Source organism: Vicugna pacos, chromosome 17 (genome assembly GCF_048564905.1).
Source record: "Vicugna pacos chromosome 17, VicPac4, whole genome shotgun sequence".
Taxonomy (NCBI): Eukaryota; Metazoa; Chordata; class Mammalia; order Artiodactyla; family Camelidae; genus Vicugna; species Vicugna pacos.
Genome location: NC_133003.1, coordinates 23,796,485 through 23,815,105, shown reverse-complemented (window position 1 = coordinate 23,815,105; position 18,621 = coordinate 23,796,485). Strand labels below are relative to the sequence as shown.

The 18,621-nt window shown below is 57.7% G+C and overlaps 1 protein-coding gene across 8 annotated transcripts in view; it reads right to left on the bottom strand.

Annotated features, from left to right (window-relative positions):
• Positions 1 to 18,621, bottom strand: part of DNAH1 (dynein axonemal heavy chain 1) — a 73,500-nt gene that overhangs the window by 6,962 nt on the left and 47,917 nt on the right. For 7 of the 8 annotated variants that reach the window (XR_012060657.1, XM_072941414.1, XM_072941413.1 and 4 more), the window contains exons 40-66: positions 18,015 to 18,209; positions 17,808 to 17,927; positions 17,403 to 17,561; positions 17,146 to 17,253; positions 15,875 to 16,015; positions 15,564 to 15,724; positions 14,990 to 15,147; positions 14,472 to 14,645; positions 13,659 to 13,697; positions 12,308 to 12,486; positions 11,023 to 11,253; positions 10,155 to 10,351; positions 9,560 to 9,695; positions 8,407 to 8,615; positions 8,031 to 8,202; positions 7,056 to 7,247; positions 6,606 to 6,716; positions 5,567 to 5,752; positions 4,960 to 5,151; positions 3,590 to 3,757; positions 3,308 to 3,499; positions 2,983 to 3,114; positions 2,361 to 2,486; positions 1,600 to 1,719; positions 1,337 to 1,486; positions 1,084 to 1,244; positions 21 to 246 (exon numbers count right to left, since the gene is read on the bottom strand). Coding sequence is in view for 7 of the 8 variants with exons in the window: in XM_072941414.1 (XP_072797515.1) it covers positions 21 to 246; positions 1,084 to 1,244; positions 1,337 to 1,486; positions 1,600 to 1,719; positions 2,361 to 2,486; positions 2,983 to 3,114; positions 3,308 to 3,499; positions 3,590 to 3,757; positions 4,960 to 5,151; positions 5,567 to 5,752; positions 6,606 to 6,716; positions 7,056 to 7,247; positions 8,031 to 8,202; positions 8,407 to 8,615; positions 9,560 to 9,695; positions 10,155 to 10,351; positions 11,023 to 11,253; positions 12,308 to 12,486; positions 13,659 to 13,697; positions 14,472 to 14,645; positions 14,990 to 15,147; positions 15,564 to 15,724; positions 15,875 to 16,015; positions 17,146 to 17,253; positions 17,403 to 17,561; positions 17,808 to 17,927; positions 18,015 to 18,209 (4,335 nt within the window). In the remaining variant the exon portion in view is untranslated. The remainder of the gene's footprint in view (positions 1 to 20; positions 247 to 1,083; positions 1,245 to 1,336; positions 1,487 to 1,599; positions 1,720 to 2,360; positions 2,487 to 2,982; positions 3,115 to 3,307; positions 3,500 to 3,589; positions 3,758 to 4,959; positions 5,152 to 5,566; positions 5,753 to 6,605; positions 6,717 to 7,055; positions 7,248 to 8,030; positions 8,203 to 8,406; positions 8,616 to 9,559; positions 9,696 to 10,154; positions 10,352 to 11,022; positions 11,254 to 12,307; positions 12,487 to 13,658; positions 13,698 to 14,471; positions 14,646 to 14,989; positions 15,148 to 15,563; positions 15,725 to 15,874; positions 16,016 to 17,145; positions 17,254 to 17,402; positions 17,562 to 17,807; positions 17,928 to 18,014; positions 18,210 to 18,621) is intronic. The other variant, XM_072941415.1, reaches the window with a different exon arrangement.

Sequence of the window (18,621 nt, the reverse complement as noted above, 5' to 3'; positions counted from 1 at the left end):
GTGGGCAGGCAGCGGCTGACCTGGATCTCAGCAGCCTTAATCTTGGAAGCCTCCAACACCTTGATGAGCTCCATGTCATCCACAGGGTTGCCCTCAGAGGAGCTGAGCCGGTACAGGATCTGGTCCTCAATGTCCTTTAGCTCCTGGCGCATCTTGGCATTACTGACAATTAGCTGGTTCTTGGCTTCCTCCAGATCGGGCCGCTCCTCAGCAACGACCTGGCCCAGCAGCTGGTCCTCTAGGCCACTGCCAGGGGCAGGGGACACCACGTCTGTAATATCTGATGGGCCCTGGAGGGCCAGCCTTGAGCCTGCTCACCTATCAACCTGTACTCCTGGGGCTCCAAGAGCTCACATCCCTGCTGGTGTCAGCCTGGGAGGCCTAGCCTCTGTCTCAGGCTGCAGGGCGAATGCAGCGCCTGATTCAAAGTGACCAGTTCTCAGTGAGACCTCAGGTAGCAGTCTAGAATCCCAGCAGAGGCCAGGCAGTTGAATGTGTAAGCTGCTCGGGTCTCTGAAAAACTCCCTCAGCAGGAGGGGGCAGTGGGTGATTGGGAGGGACAGGCCTTAAGGATTGTTCACCCCCTGGTCTTAGGAGAGAGTCACAGGGACCACTGGCATGGAGGCCTTAGCACAGAGCAGGCCTGTGGGCTCTGTGTGGGTGGCCAGCAAAAGCCATAGTCCCTGGGCTCAGGGCAACAAGGGCAGGAAACGGGGCTTGGGTGCAGGGAGTCAGAGTATGCCCCAGTCAGGGCTCCAGGCAGCACTAGGGGTGAGTGGTCAAGGGTCTAGCAAGGACTGAGTGGTAAGGAAAGGGTACCTGGACGAGGTGGGCTAGTGCTGGCCAGGGAGACTGGGGGTGGGGTCCTGACCAGGGATCAGATTGAGTTGGGGGTAGAAATGGTGACAAGTAAGGGGAGTTGATAGAGGAGGGAGAAAAGCCTGGAGTGCAGGGTGCCTGGGAGGAAGCTGGCGGAGCCTCTGAGTGGGGAGACCCGTTGAGTCCTGGCCTGGGGGTGGGAGGGGACAGGCAGGCAGGCCAAAGCAGAGCTGACTCGTGGGGGCCCGGGGCACTGAGGCTTACCTGGGCGACAGGGTGAAGTTGATGAGGGTGAGCTTGGTGGAGATCTCGGGTGTATAGTGTGGGTTGGGCAGCTTAGTGGTGATATACATCCTGAAGTCCTCGTGGTAGGGGATCACCGTGTCCCCCAGCTTCAGCACTGTGTTCCCCTGCTGTTTGTACGTCTGTGGCGGGTGGGATGGGCAAGCACTGTGGCCTGGGCCCCAGCAGTGAGGCGGGGGAAGGGGGCCGCGCCCGCCCACCGCAGCAGGCCCACCTGCTTGAGCAGCACGGGCTCCAGGGCGGGATCCAGCTCCTCGCCCACGTTCTCTAGGAGGCAGGGCTTGCCAAAGCGGATGGCATTCTCCATGCTGCGCAGGAAGTCCCGGTCACTCAGCTTGAACACATCCAGCCCACTGTCCTTCTCCTGTGGGTGTGGGAGTGGGTCGGGGGCTGAGAGCCAGCCTGCGGCTCAGCCACTCCCCCTGCACCTGCTAAGCCCTGAAGGGTGGGGTGGTGGCACCCAGAGGGTGGGCTCACCATGTTCTTGATCCATTTGTTAGCCTGGCTCTGAGGGTCAATGAAATGGGTCCAGCGCTGGGAGAACTGGTTGATGACCCCATTCTCCACTGACAGTGTGTCATTGGGGAGGCCAGCGATCTGCAGGGGACCAGGTGCCAGACTGGGTTGGGGGTCTCACACAGCAGGGGCAGCTAGGCCATCAGCTACTCCCAACCTCATGCTTTAGCTGTGTCTCCCCCTCCACACTGCACCCCCTTGAGGGTGGGGACAGGTGACAATGTGCACAAGGTCTCAGTCCCCAGGAACTGTCTCCCTCCTGTTGGCTGGTTCCCAACACCCTCCTTCGCTGGGTTTCTCTTCCTTTTGCCTCTTGCATCCTCGTGCAGTCAGACCATCTTTGTGGAGCCCACAGCCCATCTGCCCTCCCCACCCATGTTCACACTTGGCCTCTGCCTGCAGCCTCTTGGTTCTCTCCTGGGGCCAACTCTACCTGTCCTTCAGGGTCTAGCTTGGACAGGAGTTCTTAATCCTCACTCTGGACACTGCTCTCCCACTGCCCCCCAACTCTTACAAGCCCACAGGTAGCCAGCATCTGTGCCACACTCTGCTCAGCTTTCTCCTTTCCTGCCCATTACCCTCTGACTGGCCCTGGGTGGGTTAAGGGAAGCCATCTCTAAGCAGACCCAGGAATGAGGGTGGGAGGGAGGCAGGAACCCCTGGCCCAGCCTGGACCACTCTGCAGGCCCAGCCCAGTTGCTCCAGCCCCCCAGGGTGGGCACCTGCCACGAGCGGATCTTCACTGGGTTCCCCAGCGTCCCGATGAGCGTGGGCTCCGAGGTGTGTGGGATGTGGTGGGTCGTGAGCTGCTTGACCCAGCTGTCATAGAGCACTGTGCGGTATTGGCCCTGGAGAGATGCCAGACTCAGAGCCACCCAACTATGACTCCTGAGATGCCCTCCCACTTCCCCCTGCACCCAGCACTAGGCAGCTGTGCCAGAGCTCAGATGTGGAAACAGATGCCTGAGCTCCAGGGCACCCTGGAACTTCCTTGGCGTCCGTAATCCTCAGCCCCTTATCTGTGAAACAAGGGTAGTAACAGCAATGCCCACCCGTCAGGCAGCTATGAGGACTGAATGAGAGGCACCCAGCAAGCACAGAGGTGTGAGCTCATACTTCTTTCTGGAAGGCTAGCCCCGCCAGGGTTTTCTGGCTGTTTTGTGCACTGCCATATACACAGTGCCTGGAACAGTACCTAGCTCAGATGGGGAGCCTGATAAGTGCAGGTTGGATGAGTGAGTGAGAAAAGAGCCACCCTCAAGCCTCGCCTTGTGGAGGTGAGGCCTCAAGGCTGGGACTCTTTGAGAGGTGAGGCTCTCACAAGCAAGGCTAGGGGTTCCTTACCGTGAAGGGGCCCAGGTAGGCCACAAAGCCAGCAGCCACCAGCACATCTCCAAAGATGTTGTCAAGCGTGTGTTCCAGGTTCTCCACCGTCTCCTGCCAGCGCACCCGCTCGTCTGACAGCCCATTGATGAGCTGCAGGGGCAGCCAGTGGGATGGGCTCTGGGAGGCTGGGCCAGGGGGCTGTGTCCCTGCCTGGTGCAGTCCCCAAGGTGGCTGGGGAAGGAGTGTGCACAGCCACCCCAGGAATACCCCCAACCACCTGGGCCCTTCCAGCCCATCGGGGGCAGACCACACCTGCAGGCCCTGCCTGGAGGGACACTCGCACCTTGTCAGCGCGGCCCAGCCGCTGCTCGCACTGCTCACACTTGAGCTCCAGCTCCTCCTTCTTAGCAATGCACTCTCGGTACTTGGCCTGCATCGTGGCAATGCCGTCCTCCACCTCATGCAGGCGCTGCTTTGCCTCCTCTAGGATCCTCTGTGTCACCTCCAGATCATCCTGGGCCTCTCGCAGGGCTTGCTGCGGGCAGAGGGCACAGGGCCAGCTTGCCCAGTGTCCAGGGGAGCCCGCACCCCCCTCCCCTGCCCCCCAGGTCTACCCAGCCCTCACCCGCTTGGGCTCCACAGCCTTGGCCACAAAGTGATATTTGTGCATGGCGCGCACCCACTGGCAGATGGAGGTGCAGGCCTTGGACACCTTGGCAATGGCGGCTGGCTGGAACTCTTCATTGTCAATATACGGCTGGATGGCTTTGATCACCGTCTCCCCAATGTTGTCCTGGGGATGGAACCTGTGGGCTCAGGGGCTGCTTCCCAGGGAGGACTGAGAGGGCTCTGTGGGGCCTGCTCAGGGATACCCTGACCCTGCCTTTGTGCCCCATGCCCCGTGCAGGCCTCGGTACGGGTATCTCCCTAGGGAATAAACACAACCCAGAAAGGCTGGCCAAAAGAGGAACTTCTGTGTTCCAAGATTTCAGATAATACGACTGGAGATTTCCTCCTCAAGCAACAACACAGCCATAAGATCTGATAATACACAGACCCTATTTAAAACCCACTTAAAGATAAGAGCTGCTTCCTGGCAAGTGTAGAGAAGACTGAGTGGTTCTGATGCCCAGCCACGGGCTCACGTTCAAGGGTAATAATCCCCACCCTGAGAGCCCATCATTCCCCTGGGGCTCTTGTCCTGGGAGAACCCAACTCTGTAGTTCAGGATGAGCCCAGAAATCTGCATTGTTCCTGAGCTCCCAGAGGTCAGAGCCTGGGACCAGAGGAGCTTGAGCACTAGCCATGAGCCTCCTGATTTGGGCTTAATTAGAGGGATGAAGAAGTCTGTAGGGGGTCCACCTGCCACGGAGATGGGCCATTGTCTCTACTCACCCAGTGCGGCCTGGGGCTCTAATATTGATACATGGTGGTGGGCGGTGGTCTGTGTGGGACAGGCCCGCTAGCTAATTTCTGGGCTGGAGAGAAGCCCTCCAAGAGGGCCGTGGGCCCCAGGTTGACCTAACCATAAGCAGCCCTGTGAGAGCACATGCCCGTGCGTGCTGAGCGCCCCAGACAGGCAGACAGAGAAATCCAGAGACAGACAGGGGAAGCGAAATCTCAGGTGTTGAGGCAGCCAGTGAAGGTCTTAACCAGGGTCATAGGGGTGGTAGGGAGGAAGGTGCACAAGAAAGAGTCCCCAGGCTCTGGAGCCTTTGAGTGACTATGGGTGATGCCTATGAGCCTTCCCAAGTCCTGATTTCCTCAATAATCATCTATTGGGGGGTCTGTTACCCCCACCAGTGAGAGAATTCCTTTGGGCGGGGATCTGGTCCCAGTCAGCTCTGTGGCCACAGGGCTGTGGGTGTTGTAGGCACAGGGAGACAGGATGGAGGCCCCAGCACTGGGGTTGGGGGGGCTTCTCTCCCTGCTTCCCTGCCTGACTGGGTGCTGCCCTTACCCACTCCTAGCTGGTCAGGTAGCTGGCCTGCTCACCTTGTCGAACTTGAAGAGGTTCTCCAGGAATCGGCCGGGGTCCTGAAGCAGCCCCTTGCCTGGCTCCCAGTAGTCATCCACCTTGGTGCCAGGCTTTTCTCCAGGGACCTTCTTCGGCTTGATGCCCTTCATGATGCACACAGCTTCTATGACCAGCTTCACACCTGGGGGTGGCCGCTGCATGGCACGTACCTGCAGGCCGGGCCAAGAGTTGGGGAGAGGGAGATCTATCACAGAGTGGGTAGGGACAGCCGCCAGACCAGGGGGGCTCCACCAACCAGGTCCCTGCCACTACAGACGAAGGGCATGCCAGGGGATCCCCTGATGTCTGCCTTAGCCTGTGGCATCTACTATTCCCCAGGTACCCAGGTCCGGCCACAAAGTCCTGGATGCTCATTTCTCAGGGCCCAAAGCCCTCCCCATGGGCCTGCCCAGGCCCTGGGGGCTGGTACAAGGAGGTAAGGGCAGGCAGTTGGGTTCAAGCCCTAGTTCTGCACTCACCTCTTGGCACATGACCCCCAAGGGATGTGTAGAGGGAAAGATCAGGACCCAAGAGGGCACAAGGGAGGGATGCCAAGGGGAGCCTGGAAGATGCCCAGCTGCCCACCTCAGTCACATCATTCTTGTTGAGGTTGCGCAGGCTGGCCAGGGCAGCATCCAGGGCTGGCAGAGCCTCATCTAGATCCTTCTGGGCATCGTCGGCGATAGCTTGTGCCTTCCTGGCCTTCTCATTTGCTTTGATCTCTTCTGCTTGCACTGAATTCCGGGTCTCCTCAGCAATGGTTGTGTCCATCTGGGGAACAGAGGCAGGGAGGGCCCAGCTGGTGGCCAGTGTCAGGTGTGTCCCCCTCCCCTGTCTCTTCTTTGTGTCTCAGTCTCCCCAGATGGAAGGGAATGAGGGTTGGAATGCCCTATTCTCCAAGGGCCCTCTAGGCTGTGACAGGCCAGGGAGATCTGGAGCCCCTTCCAATCCCAAGTACTCACCATGGGCCTGGCATGGGGCTCGGAGGGGCTTCACATGCTTCAGCATAACCGCCCCACGGGCAGGACCCCCTAAACCCACAGGGCACCTCCATGCAAGATAGAGAAAGGGGGTCCTCCCACAAGACTCTTTCTTTCTGTCTGCTGGAAAAATCTCAATACATAAAAATACATAGAATTTTTTCCAATACATGGAAAAATCCCAATACAAATATATCTCCTGACTTTGTAGAGCAGGACGTGACAGCCTCTGCCAGAGAGCTGCCATCAAGAATATGCAAACCTGTGCCGACAGCTGTGGGGACTGGCCCTAGAATGTGGGGGCCCTCGTGTAGACTCAGAGGACCTCAGAGGGAGACTCAGGCAGATTCTCCATGGCTGCCTGTGACAGCCCTGCCACTGGTCCATGTTGTGATTATCGGGGTTTGGATTTGTCTGTCTTGCTCACCCCTATGTCCCCTGCCCAGGACAGTGCCCGGCATAGGATAGAGTCTGAGCAAGCTTTTGTTGGATAAACACATGACTGAATGAGGGAACTGGGCATCAAGACGCCAAGCAATCTGCAGAGGCCGGGCAGCTATCAATCCTGTGATTGCGTGGAGATGTCGAGCATCCTCAGATACAGTCAGCCATCAGGGAGAGGGCTCCCAGAGCAACCCCCCAACCTTGATCTGCTCCATGGTGAGTGTGGTGTCCTTGGCAGCCTCCTCCAGCAGGGGGCGCACAACCTCCAGCTCCTCCTGCATCTTGGCCACATCCTCTGAAGTGCGTAGCAGCTGGGGAGTGAGGGGCAGGGAGAGGAAATCAGATGTAATGGGGACCAGAGAGAGAGCTGGGCCTGGACAGGGTTTCATGAGTGAGAAGCTGTGGCCGGCAGCTTGAGTGGCCCCCAGGTTGCCCAGTGGACCCCAGAGGAAGGAAGTCCCTTGAGAATCTGTGGGGTGACCTGCTTTGGCCTGCAGCTTTTACTCTTTTGGCGAGGAAGGAAGCTACACATTTAAACACTGTGGGCTGCCAATTGAAAGGCTAGGATGGACCTCCAGGGCTAGGGCTGAGACACAGTGGGCAGAACCACAGGCAACTAGCCACTGCCCACAGGCCCCACCCTGGACCACCTTGTCAAGGCCACTCTTCATGCGGTTCTTGGCAGTTTTCAGCTCCTGTTTCTTCTGCCTGATGAGGATGGAGAAAATATTGAGCAGTTCCAGGTAGCTCTTGGGGGTCACATAGTTGTGGCGGGCCAGCTCAGCCAGGTACTCGACACACTTCTTGGCCACCGATTGGTGGATATACACACACACTTGAATCTGTGGGGAAGGAGACCACTGATGCCAGCCTTGTAGAGCCCGCAGCAGAGATGATGCCCTTGAAGCCACTGCAGCCTGGTCCTGGGGAGGGAGCCATGTGCAGGAACCTCAATGCCCCTAACACTCACTCTCTCCTGTGATCCTTGTGACCTGCTGGTCAAAGTCACTTATTCTGTGGATAAAAATCCCACAACCCAGAGAAGTCAAGGGGCTTGTTCAAGTAAACACAGTTGTCAAGGGCAGAGTTGGCTTTGAACTTGGACCCAGGTGTCTCCCAGCCCTTGGCCCAGTGCCCTTGTCACAGCCACCATGACCTGCCTCTTTTGGAAAGCCCTAAGGTGGGGCCCCTCTCAGAGGATGGATCTGGGGGGAGGGAGGGCCCAAGGCCTCAGCACAGCCAGGGAGAAATAGGCTCACCCTAGCTGTTGGTCCTCATGTGATCATTACTTTCTCAGCTTGGACAAGACAAATCTAGCCCCCCACCTCCAATCTGTGATCTTTGGGTTTTATCAGGGGGGTCTTTGAAGACAGCTGCCACGGAGCCCTCAGGGAATAAGATAAACAGTGACTGTGTAACTGTATGCCCAGCCTCCTACATCATTGTGACAACCTTATGACACTCCCATTATACAGAGGAGGAAACTGAGGCTTAGACAGGTAAAGCTGTCTGCCCAAAAACTTACCATCAGTGTTGGGCCTGGGACTCTTAATCAGGCCCTGGGGACCCCAAACCCAAACCTAAACAGCTCCCTTCAAAGGCTTGCTCCTCACCGAGAGACCTACCAGTCCTTCAGTTATTTTGGAGGAGGCTTCCAGCTCCGGGATCTCATTCAGGAACGTGGTGGCCACAGACTCCAGGGCCTCTGCTGGCCACTCATTAAACCAATCGATGGTGCAGCAGTTGACCAGGGAGGGGAACTGCCTCAGGCGAGCTCGGAAGGCCTCTCCAATGGGGCTGCGGGATCGGGGTCTAAATGAGGCCCCAAGACCCTGACTTACACCCCCAGGAACCAGGACCCAGGGCTGCTGGAACACAGTAGCACAGCAGCCTGGACCCAAGGGCATGGTGGCCAGGCCCAGGCCACATCCCCCGGTGTCGGGTCCAGCTGCAGCCCTGCTCAACCCGTTGTCCCTGTGTGGCTGTGACAGCCGCCTGTACCTCATGCACAGCACCACGTGGATGTTGCTGCGTATGTGCCTGGTGTAGGCGGCCATGAGGTTGGCCTTGGTGGGCTGCAGGCCCTGTTCCTGGATGTAGGGCCGCATGGTGTTGACAATCTGGTCCTGCTCATCCAAAGTGTAGAGGTTGGGAATGTCACCTGAGTTCAGGACATTGTTGATGTCTTCCAGGAAAGACTCATTCTTGATCTGATGAAAGACAAGGATGGAGGAGCTGAGTCTTGATGATGGCCCCTGGGTGTTAAGGTCCATGACGGTGGTCTCACTGGACCTGCACAGCAGCCCTCTTCTCAGACCATGACCCTCAGACTCAGAGAAGCCCAGGGTCAAATAAGTGACTCACCAGCTGTGGTCTAGCACTCACCCCAGGCCCACCCTACAGCAGAGACTCTGAACATCACGACTCGGCTATGGAAGGGCCCTGGGTGCTGGGTGGGAGATGTGGCGTCTTCCTCCTCACTCACCAGGCCTCCCTGTGCCTCTGTTTATTCACAGGAGGAAGCCAGGCCACAGGCAGGAACAGGTAGGTCCTCGCCCATCTCACATGGCCAGGGCCTGGCCAGCGCCAGAGGGCACCCTACTTGCCTGACCACATGAGGGGAGCCCGGGGGTAGATACAGGGCTGGAAGCGGAGGGGCCCCTGCCCAGGGCAGGGCAGCTTCTGGGCCTTCAGCTTCAGCCAGTCCCCACCACCAGCCAGGTTTAAGTGCTGCCCTATTTGTCTTGAGGCCCCAGACCCATACCTCTCCTCTCAGACCTGGGAGGAGGCCTCATGCTGAAAGAACTCAAAAGGGAACCACCCTCAAGAGTGTAGCTGTGGGCACAGCACTTCGGGCACAAGTCCTGTGGTCCCGGAAGTGGGAAACCGTTGACCAGTGAGTGTGGTCCTGCACGTGGTCAGCCATGGTGCCAGGGGCCTTTTTTACCCTTGGGGCATCGCAATGATCCATGTGCCCCCAGCTCTGCCAGTCTGGGTTTGGCCCCCTCCCCCCAGTCCTAGCCATTCCTCCCAAGATCTACCCTGACTGACAGTGATCTGGGCAGGAAGAACTGACCACTTTCCAGGATGCCACACTGGGGTGCATTGTATCCAGCCCACCCCAGATCCTGCCCACTGCCCATGGTGGTGGCACCTGGGTATCTGAGAACAGGAAGGTGATGGGCAGGCTGTGCAGACCAGCCTTGAGCAAGACCTTCTTGACATCATCACGCCACTCAGTCATGCCATAGTTCTTGGACAGCTCAATCTGGAAGCACTCGTACTCGGCCCTGGAAACAAGTGTTTGTTTGGGGGGAGGTGTGCCAGAGCTGGAGGCCAAGGGCTGAGAGGCTGGTGGTGCCCACGCCCCGCCCCAACCATCCGGAATCTTGCTCCCATCTTGGGCAGACTACAGACTCTCCCAGCCCTGAACCTACTCTCTTGCCTCCAGACCTTTGCTGAGGATACTTCCTCTGCCTGGAATACCCTTCCCTTCCACACTCCCAGCTCTGATTCAGAAAGAAGACCCAGGGCCACCTCCTTCAGGAAGCCCTCTTGGATGCCTGTGGCTACCCACTCCTCCCTACAGGACCACAGGGCACTGCTGCTGCCTCTCCTTGGAGTCCAGGTTCCACTCCCAGGACTTCCAGAAGCCCATGGCCGGGTGGGTCTGCCTCAAGGCAGAATATGGATGGAATGGACAGTCTGACACCAGCTACCCACTGCCCACCATGCCTGAGGGCCCTCACATGTGGGAGGCCAGCCGCGTGAGGGAGCTGCGGCCGCTGCCGCCCACGCCCAGCAGAAGCGCATTGCCCAGTGCCTGGCGCAGGGTGCGGCTGATGCGGCAGATGTGGCTCATGGCGTCCATGAAGAGGACCAGCCTCAACTTGGCTGTGTTGATCTGGTTGTAGTCCTCCATGTACTCCTCGATCACCTGCATCATCTGGGCGACCGCAGAATGGGGAGAGCTGGGTCCTCCCTCTGTCCCCATGCACAAGCCCCTCCCCGACAGGGAGCACACCCGCTCCCATAGCCAGCCCTGTTTCTCTGTGCAGAGGGGTGGTGGGCCTTAAGAAGCCAGGTCCACCCGAATGAGGCCTGACTCATCAGACACACAGAGGCCTGAGAGTCAGGGTCAGAGATTTACCTGCTTTCTCTGGGGCTCACCAGGATATAGCAACCTGGAACCCCATGGGAGCTCCTGGGAACTAGGAAGGGATGTGTGTGTGGGGAGAAACCACCAGGAGGCCCACCCACTCCAGCCTAATCCTGCCACCCTGGGACCTTAACTCAAGACTCGTGGCCCCAGGGGTCCTGCTGCCGCTCTGTGGGTGGGATGGTAACCCCTCAAATGGATAGAGTGTGTCCCTGTTTACAGAGCCTGTCTCAAATGAATCACAGACTTGTCCTCAGGAAAGGGCCAAGCAGGGCCTACTGCACCCACTTAACAGGCAAGGAAACGGGGACGCAGAAAGGAAATTGCTGGCCTGAAGTCCCTGATCGGGCCTTCTAAATCAGCATCTGACCCTCCAGTAATAATAGCACTGTAGTCTCTTAGCAATGGCTGCAGAGGTCCCAGGGAATCAGGGGTAGGGCCCCGGCAGGCCCCCTTACTTTCTTCTCGCTGGTGATGAGCTCGTAGGACTTGACGTCGGAGCCTGGCGACATGAAGTCCCCATAGAGGATGGGCTGGAAGGGGCAGACCTCTTCGAAGGCCACCTCCCACTGCTCCATGTGGCTCTCCAGGAGCTTGTCGAACCAGCTGCGGTCCTCCTCATTCACCAGGCGATCACGGAACACGCGGCAGTTCTCATGGTACCACAGGCGCAGCAGCTGCACCTCGTCCTGCGGCCACCCCAGCATCAGAGGCCGCCTTGGCCCTACACCTCAGTCCCCTCTCAAAGCATCAGAGGTCCTGACCTGGGCCTGACTCCCCCACCGAGACTTGGCCAGAGCCCTGTGTGTCTGCTGACTAATGGACAGTGGAATCCACACGCTGCTGCCTGGGCCTCTCCACCCTCAGCTCCAGGCCCAGTTGGCCAAGTGCCTACTAGGCACCTGGCTCCTTTAGCTGGTCATCACTTCTCCCCTCTGAGGGTCCTCACAGCTCCCTAAATCCCAAGCCTGGGAGGAATGCCTGATTCTCCTTTTATCTCCACATCTAACCATTCAGCAAGCCCCACTCGCCTGACTCCCAAAGCCCCGTCTCTGTTGCTACCTCCATGTCAGCTTCCCTGCCTCTCCCTGGGTGACTTGACCACCCTCAGGAAGCCCCCAAGCTCTTCAATCGACTCCCTTGGCTAGAGCTGGGTAAGGCCAGGGCTGGAGTCTGTTCTGCTCACCCTGTCCCCTTGACCCTGGACTCCACACACACTGTCCCTTCCACTCCCCATCCCAAAGTGCAAATCTGCCTCCCACCCACCCCTGGCTCCCTTCACAACTTCAGGATGCTGCCTCTCTGCAGCCCACAGAGCCTGCCCCAACTCACCCAGCACACCTGACACTCCACTTCCTGCTACACTTCCTGCTCCTCCCACCTGGTGCCTTTGGTTCCTGGAAGGCATCCCAGTCACTCTTATCCCCAGTCTTCTCACAACCAGGGCCTCCATCAGGAACCCTCCCTCCCTTGTCTTGTCCTGGCTCCTGCTTTTGTGTGACCACATCACAGCCACCATTCTAGGCATGGATTTCATCTGCAAGATGGGACTCAGCTGCATGAAGGCAGAGCTCCTGGGGGCTTGGCGCCTGCCACGGCATGTCCCCAGCTCTGCTCCCTGCCCTAGGGCCTGGCCAGATCATAGCTGGGGAGGGTTTGGGCAGGAAGGCCTAAAACTGGGGGCCAAGGAGGACTGTGAGGGCTAGTGCTGGACACTGGGGAAGGGGCCCACCAGGTCCTCACCTCAACCTTGGCCGGGTCAGCCATGAGCATGCCCTGGAAGACCTTGGAGAGGTCCCTCAGGTTGAAGGTGTAGTGGGACTTGGCCGGGGTAGGCAGAAGCTGGGAGGTGATGGTGGAGTACACATTGATGGTGGCTTCCACGAGGGGATCCGTGAAGTGGGCGATGTTGGGGGCCCCAGCTGTGGGAGTAGAAGAATGGGTCTGGGTCACATGGGGAAGAACTCCCTGTGCAGTCCCTGCAGATCCAGAGCTGTGCTGTACGCAGATGCCCCTTCCCCGGCCTGCAGGCTTGGATCCTCCAACCCTGCAGCCCTCTCAGATGCTACTCCCCAACAAGATCTTCCTGAAATCCTCCATGGGGTGAGGGATCTCTCGCATGGAGCTACCCCCTTTTACATCCTTATAACTGACATAGCCTGTCCATGTGTTGGGGCACTGGGACACATTCATGGAATTGGTGACACTAACAAGGTCAATGCTGGTGGGGCCTTTACTGCCTCGCGCTACGGGGCCATGTCCCAGACCTGAAATGTCCCCTCTGGGCCACGTGCAGGGAGGGTCCCACGGCCCACAAGGGCTTCAGGAGTGCGCGGCCATGGACATGGAAGCCTGGGGCTCAGCCGTGACCTTGGGGGCTTATCACCCCCTTCCATTTTCACCACTAACATAACCTATTTGCTTGTGCTTTGAAAACTACCTAATTCTTTGCTGGGAACCAAAATTCTGTCAGTGGGAATTGGGGGCAGAGGGAGCCCCAAGAAGAGGGAAAAAGGGAAGAAAGGGCAGGAGGGCTCACTAGCCCCAGAATGGGGCGCATCCATGAACACAGGGACTGGGACTGTTCGAGGAGCCGGGCAGAGCAGGCTGTCCCAGCACACACACTCCTACTCCCAACAAGTTTACATTCTTATGGAGAGACAGACTCTGACCAGATCGGGGGATGGAAAATGTGTGGAGAGAGGTTTGGGGAGAGCCAGGGTTGGGGAGTTTGACATAAATGCTGGGGAGGCCCCGTGAGGAGGGCACTCAAGGCTCATTCACCTGTTTATATGGCCGGTCAGTCCTTTATTTATGCATTCAACCGGCATTTATCTTGCATCTACTATGGGCCGGGCACTAACTGGGCACTGAAGGACTGACCGGCCATATGAACTGGTGAACGAGCCTATGAAGGCTGTTGGTGCCAGGGTGACCTTTGCTCTAGCAGTGGCCCAAGGCCCCCTCAGGATGGTTCAGTGTGGCCCCTGGGACTCAGCCCCAGCCACATCCAACTGGAGTCCAGGGCTCACCCTGGAACCCATGCCTTCACCCAACCCAGGCCCTCCCAAGCCCCACCAGGGCCTGCACTTACATACGGGCTCCCGGTAACTCTTTTCTCCAAGAAGTCCATCTAAAGGGTTGAGGGAGACACATGGGGCTTAGAGTTAGGTGGACACCTTGCCACCCACCTTGGCTGGCTGCATCCAGCTGGCAGCCCCAGAGCAGCCACTGACCAACCCCCTACCCAGAGCCACAAGACCCTCACTCCCAAGCTGGGCATGTAGGCAAGTCCTATAGGCCCTGGGGGGCAGGGCAGGCCAGGTCAGAGGAAGGAAGGCCTGACTCCCAGTGCCCACTACCTGGCATAGTGCCAAGCGGAGTTCAAAGTTCAGAGAATATGTGAGGTGGGAAGTAGACTGGTGCATCCTGGGGCAGATTTTTCTTCAAGCCCCATGGAAGATCAGGGCCACTCTGTCCATTCTATCTTGGTGGCTTTTCCTGATTTACAAAAGTCACACCCTTCCACTAGCGTTTGACATATGTATGTGTACTTATATGGGTGAATGCATATGTATACATATGTATAAATCATATATCTAGCAGTTACAAGTGCAAGGCCTTATGCTAGATGCTCTACATACAATGTCTTACTTATTTAATCTTCACATATATGGGTGGTGGGCATCCATATTACCATCCGTTTTACAGATGAAGAAACTGAGGCTCAGAGAGGTTCTTGAATTGGCCAAAGGTAACACAGCCAAGTAAGGGGGGAAGCCATGGCTGAGGTCAGTGGTCCAGCCACTCCACCCTTTTTAGCACTGCCCAGCTGTCCTTGGTTAGCTTACCCAGCCTCGGCTTCTGCCTTAGTCCACGGCTTCCCCAACTCTCGCCCAGTACTCACCCATCCAACTGCCCAGGATGGTGGAGAAGATGCGCTTCTTGCTGACCTCGTCCATCTCAGCAAAGGACAGGTAATTGAAGTGGCGGGTAAGCCGTGGGGTGATGGCATTCCTGCCTCCACCGGGGGGGCCCATGGCACAGATAAAGTTGATGTCCACCAGGTTCTTGAAGGCTCCTGAAGAGGGGGCAGGAAGTCAGAAGGCCCTGCTCAGGGCTACATGAAGACTTCTGCGGGCCCTGGGCACTTTTGCCTTTGTGGGCCTCCTCCTCCATTAAAAAAATATTAAAAATGATTATTTACAAGAAGTATTGATACATAGACAAATATATTAATATTATACATTTAAAATGTTCTTTGACCTAAAAGTTCACTTTCTCCTGAGTTTAAAAGAAATTAAAACATTTCTGTGGACCCTCTACAAGTCCTGTGGGCCTAGGCCCTGTGCCTGACAGGTGAGGTGCCCAGTCCGGCCCAGCACACCCAGCCCGCCCCGCTGACCCAGGCCAGCTGGCACGCACCAATGATCTTGCGGTCATACCAGCCGCCATGGTCCATCCACTGGCGCAATAACTCAATGGGTGGCTGGGCGCCATATGTCTCCAAGGCCGGCATGTTCAGGTCATCGATAAAGAAGATGAAGTTACGCCCCAGGGGCGGCCCGAACACACCCTTCCGCCTGTGGGGTGGAGCCGTGTGAGCGCAGCACCCATGGGCTCCAGGTCCTAGGGGATTCCCAAGGATGGCAGCTCCGCCTCTGGGAAGCCCTAACTTCACTAACTTCAGCCTCCTCCCAATTGCTGGACCTCTTGAACAGCAACTTATCCCATTCTCAGCAACCTACGACATCACACCTGGCTGCCTTGTGTCTGGCCTCCAGGCAGATGGATAGCAAGCCCCACCCAAGTGGCCAGCCCGGGGAGGGTGAGCACCCACAGAAGAGCTCAGCAGGAATTCCTGATGGAAGAAGGCTCCAGAGCAGTCTGCAAAGGAGCCTAGGGCCCACCCCCAGGCAGAGGGGAGGGGAGGGAAGACAGCAGCTGGCTGAGCGAGGGTAGGGGACATCGGGACCCAGGAAGGAATGAGGATGCCTGCCTCTTGTCCAGCTTGCTGTCGATGAGGTCCTGGGTTTGGTTGGCTGAAGTGCGGGCAGAGAAGGTGAGGAAGTGGCTGACATATTCCAGCGGCAGTTTCTTGAGAAGCTTGTTGGAGATGGTGAGGGTCTTTCCTGTGCCCGTTGGCCCAATGCACAGCACCTAGGAAAGCAGGGGTCGGGCACGGAGTCAGAGCACTCTCACAGGGCCCTGCACATAGTAGGAGCTGCCGCCCTGTTGGTGTGGGAGGCCAGCCACTCCCCGACCCAGGCCCCGGTGTGGGGCGAGGCAGGGCATGGCAGGGGAACTCACAGGCTTGTGGTTGGTGAGTAGCATGTCCAGCAGGTAGGACATCTGCATGGTGTCCATGGTCGGCACGATGATGTCGCAGTAGCTTGTATCTGGCATTATGGTGAACGAAGCTGAGGGTTCCATCCACTTTACCCAGGCAACCTGGAACCAGAGGTGGCACAGGGGTGGGCCTGGAATCTCTCCCCATTCCTGCATTCCAGCCAAGTGCACCAGGAGGACAAGGAGCTGCACTGCTGGGCCTTAGCAAGACAGTCCAGGTGAGGGTCTGCTTCTGATAAAAGTAGGAAGTCCCATGCCCCGATCTCCGCACAGGTTGGGGGACTCCCAGAACAAACCACCAGGATTGAGGGGCTCTCTCTGCACACAGCTGCCCAAGTGAAGGCTTCCCTGCATCCAGCTGCCTCTAGTGGTGGGTATCTACACAAGGGAGGTACTCTGGAAACTGGACAATCCAGAATAAAAAAGTCTTTGCTGTTTAGCTGAGGTTATCCAAGCGTGTGGGGCCAGAACCAGGGGTGCTGGCATCACCTGGATGATGAGAGGTCACCTGGTCCAGTCTCCCCTATCATCCCCAACTGCAAGAATCCCTTCACCCACAGCCCTGACTCAACTTGCACTCCTCCCTAGATGGGGTTGCTCACTGTGGTCAAACCAACATGTCCCACTAGGGGCAGTTCTGATGCTTAGACTCAAACATGCCCCATGAGACCCTGGCAGACTTTGTGCGGTGACCATCACTGTAGACCCCTTTCTGGCCCCTCCTCCTCCTGGGCTGGGCTGGGCTGGGCTGCTTCTGATTCCAGAATGAAGGAAGGCTCCCAGAGCCCTTGCTGGCTGAGAGGGACAGAGACACAGAGGCAGGCTGTGGGGGCTTGCTTCCTTGCTCTGAGGGAGCCCGGCTCCTGAGGAAATGGGGCTTTTAAGTAGGACCAAGTTGATTAATCCTCAGGCTCAGTATCAACATAGGGGAGACAGTGCCTATGACTAGGGAGGGAGGCACTCTGACATCACCCAGTCCCAGGTTCAAGTCCAGCTCTGGTACTGACTAGGTGGGTCTGACTATTCTGAGACTCAACATCCTTGTCTGGGAAATGAGCACAATAACAACTAGCCTGTGGGTCTTTGAGGATTCGTGAGATGATGCAAATAACCCCAGCCTGAGACCTATGGCCAGCAATGTGTCCTCTCTGTAGCCATTACTCATCGAGGAGGACAGCCACCTCCCTGGGGGGCCCTCCCTGTCCTGACCCTGGGGGCAGGCCTGCAGTCACCTGTCTGCCCTCCTCATCTTCATCCTCATCGTCATTGGTGCTGCTGATGCCACCATCCTCTAGCCTGTAATCGAACACCAGCCCCTCCTCCGGGAAGAGCAAGGTCAGCTGTGAGGCCAGGAGGAAAACCAGGCAATGAGGCCTGGGAGCTTCTGTGGCTCCTTGGGCCTGGGGGCCTGGGCCTGGGGGACAGCCCCAGCACTCAGCCCTCACATCCCAGATCTTGAAGCCCAACCCCAGGCACTGCCGCCTCTCACATTCTCTATTCTCATCTTGATTCTGAGCCAGTGGCTGAAGCCCATGCGGCTGGAGCCGTCCCCCGTGGCACCCACACTCCAGACTAGGGAGAAGATGAACCAAGGCTCGATCAGCTCTGGGATGCGACTCAGCTTTTCGGGAGGTAATTTCTTGAGGCCCTGGGGACAGAGGCAGGAACAGAACTGAGTGGCCTAAGGAGCATCCCTTGGCCTTTGCTGCAGTTTCGCATCTGCAGCAGATTGGACTGGGCATCCCGTGACTCATGTGAGCCAAACTGATTCTTCTCTCTTCCAGGAAGTTGGACTTGGGATTCAGGGCCTTCAAGCTGCTCAGGTGAAGAGAGACGAGGGGCAGGAGGGAGCTGGGCCCCAGCCCACTGCTCAGAGCCCTGCTCAGAGCCGTACCTCTTTGGCCAGAAAAGGTTTGAAGAAACAGTCCAGCAGTTTGAGAAGACTCATGGTCAGGTTGCTATTGGTTGAGGTGATCACCTCCTTCACTGACAACCGAACAAAAGCGATGGATGCCTGCAGGGCATAGGCACCAGCTCTGGAGGTTGGTGGCCACAGTGCCCTGCTGCTCCACTGGGGCTGGCACACCTTGGCCTCACTCACCTCCAGGAAGCTGACAAAGAGGGCCTTGAACTGTTCCTCAAAGGGCTTGAGTAAGGCAGGGAGACGCCTCAACCAGCACTCGACAAAGGGCATGAGTCCCAGGATGCTGGGCTCCAGGTACACCATACCGCAGCGGGACACTGTGGCTGGGGAGGCCACCGCCAGGTCCTGCACCTCAAACATCATGGTCATCGCCTGGCACCAAGATGAACTGCATGAGTAGGCAGGATGCCAGCCCCCAGGGCCAGGGAAAGGGCTGCAGGGCCATGGGGAGGGGTTGCCCACCCTGCGAGAGTGAGCAGGCCATGGAGGTGATGGGCCAGAAGCAGTGCTGGGGTGGGGAGAATGAAAGAACCTTGGCCCTTAGCTGATAATGTGGCTCTCACTGGAGCCCTGAGGAGGAATCAAAGTCGGGAGATTCCTGGCAGCCCTTTGGTCAGCCTGGGTTCAGGGCATTTTGGGGTCCCTGGAGCCCCGGGGAAACCTGATGGAAGCTGTGTGCTGTGCTCCAGAGCTCCACACCTGTGTACAAGGACACAGGATCACACTGATTTCCAAGTGTTCTCAGGACTCAAGAAATTTGCTGCTCTTACCCACAGGCAATACC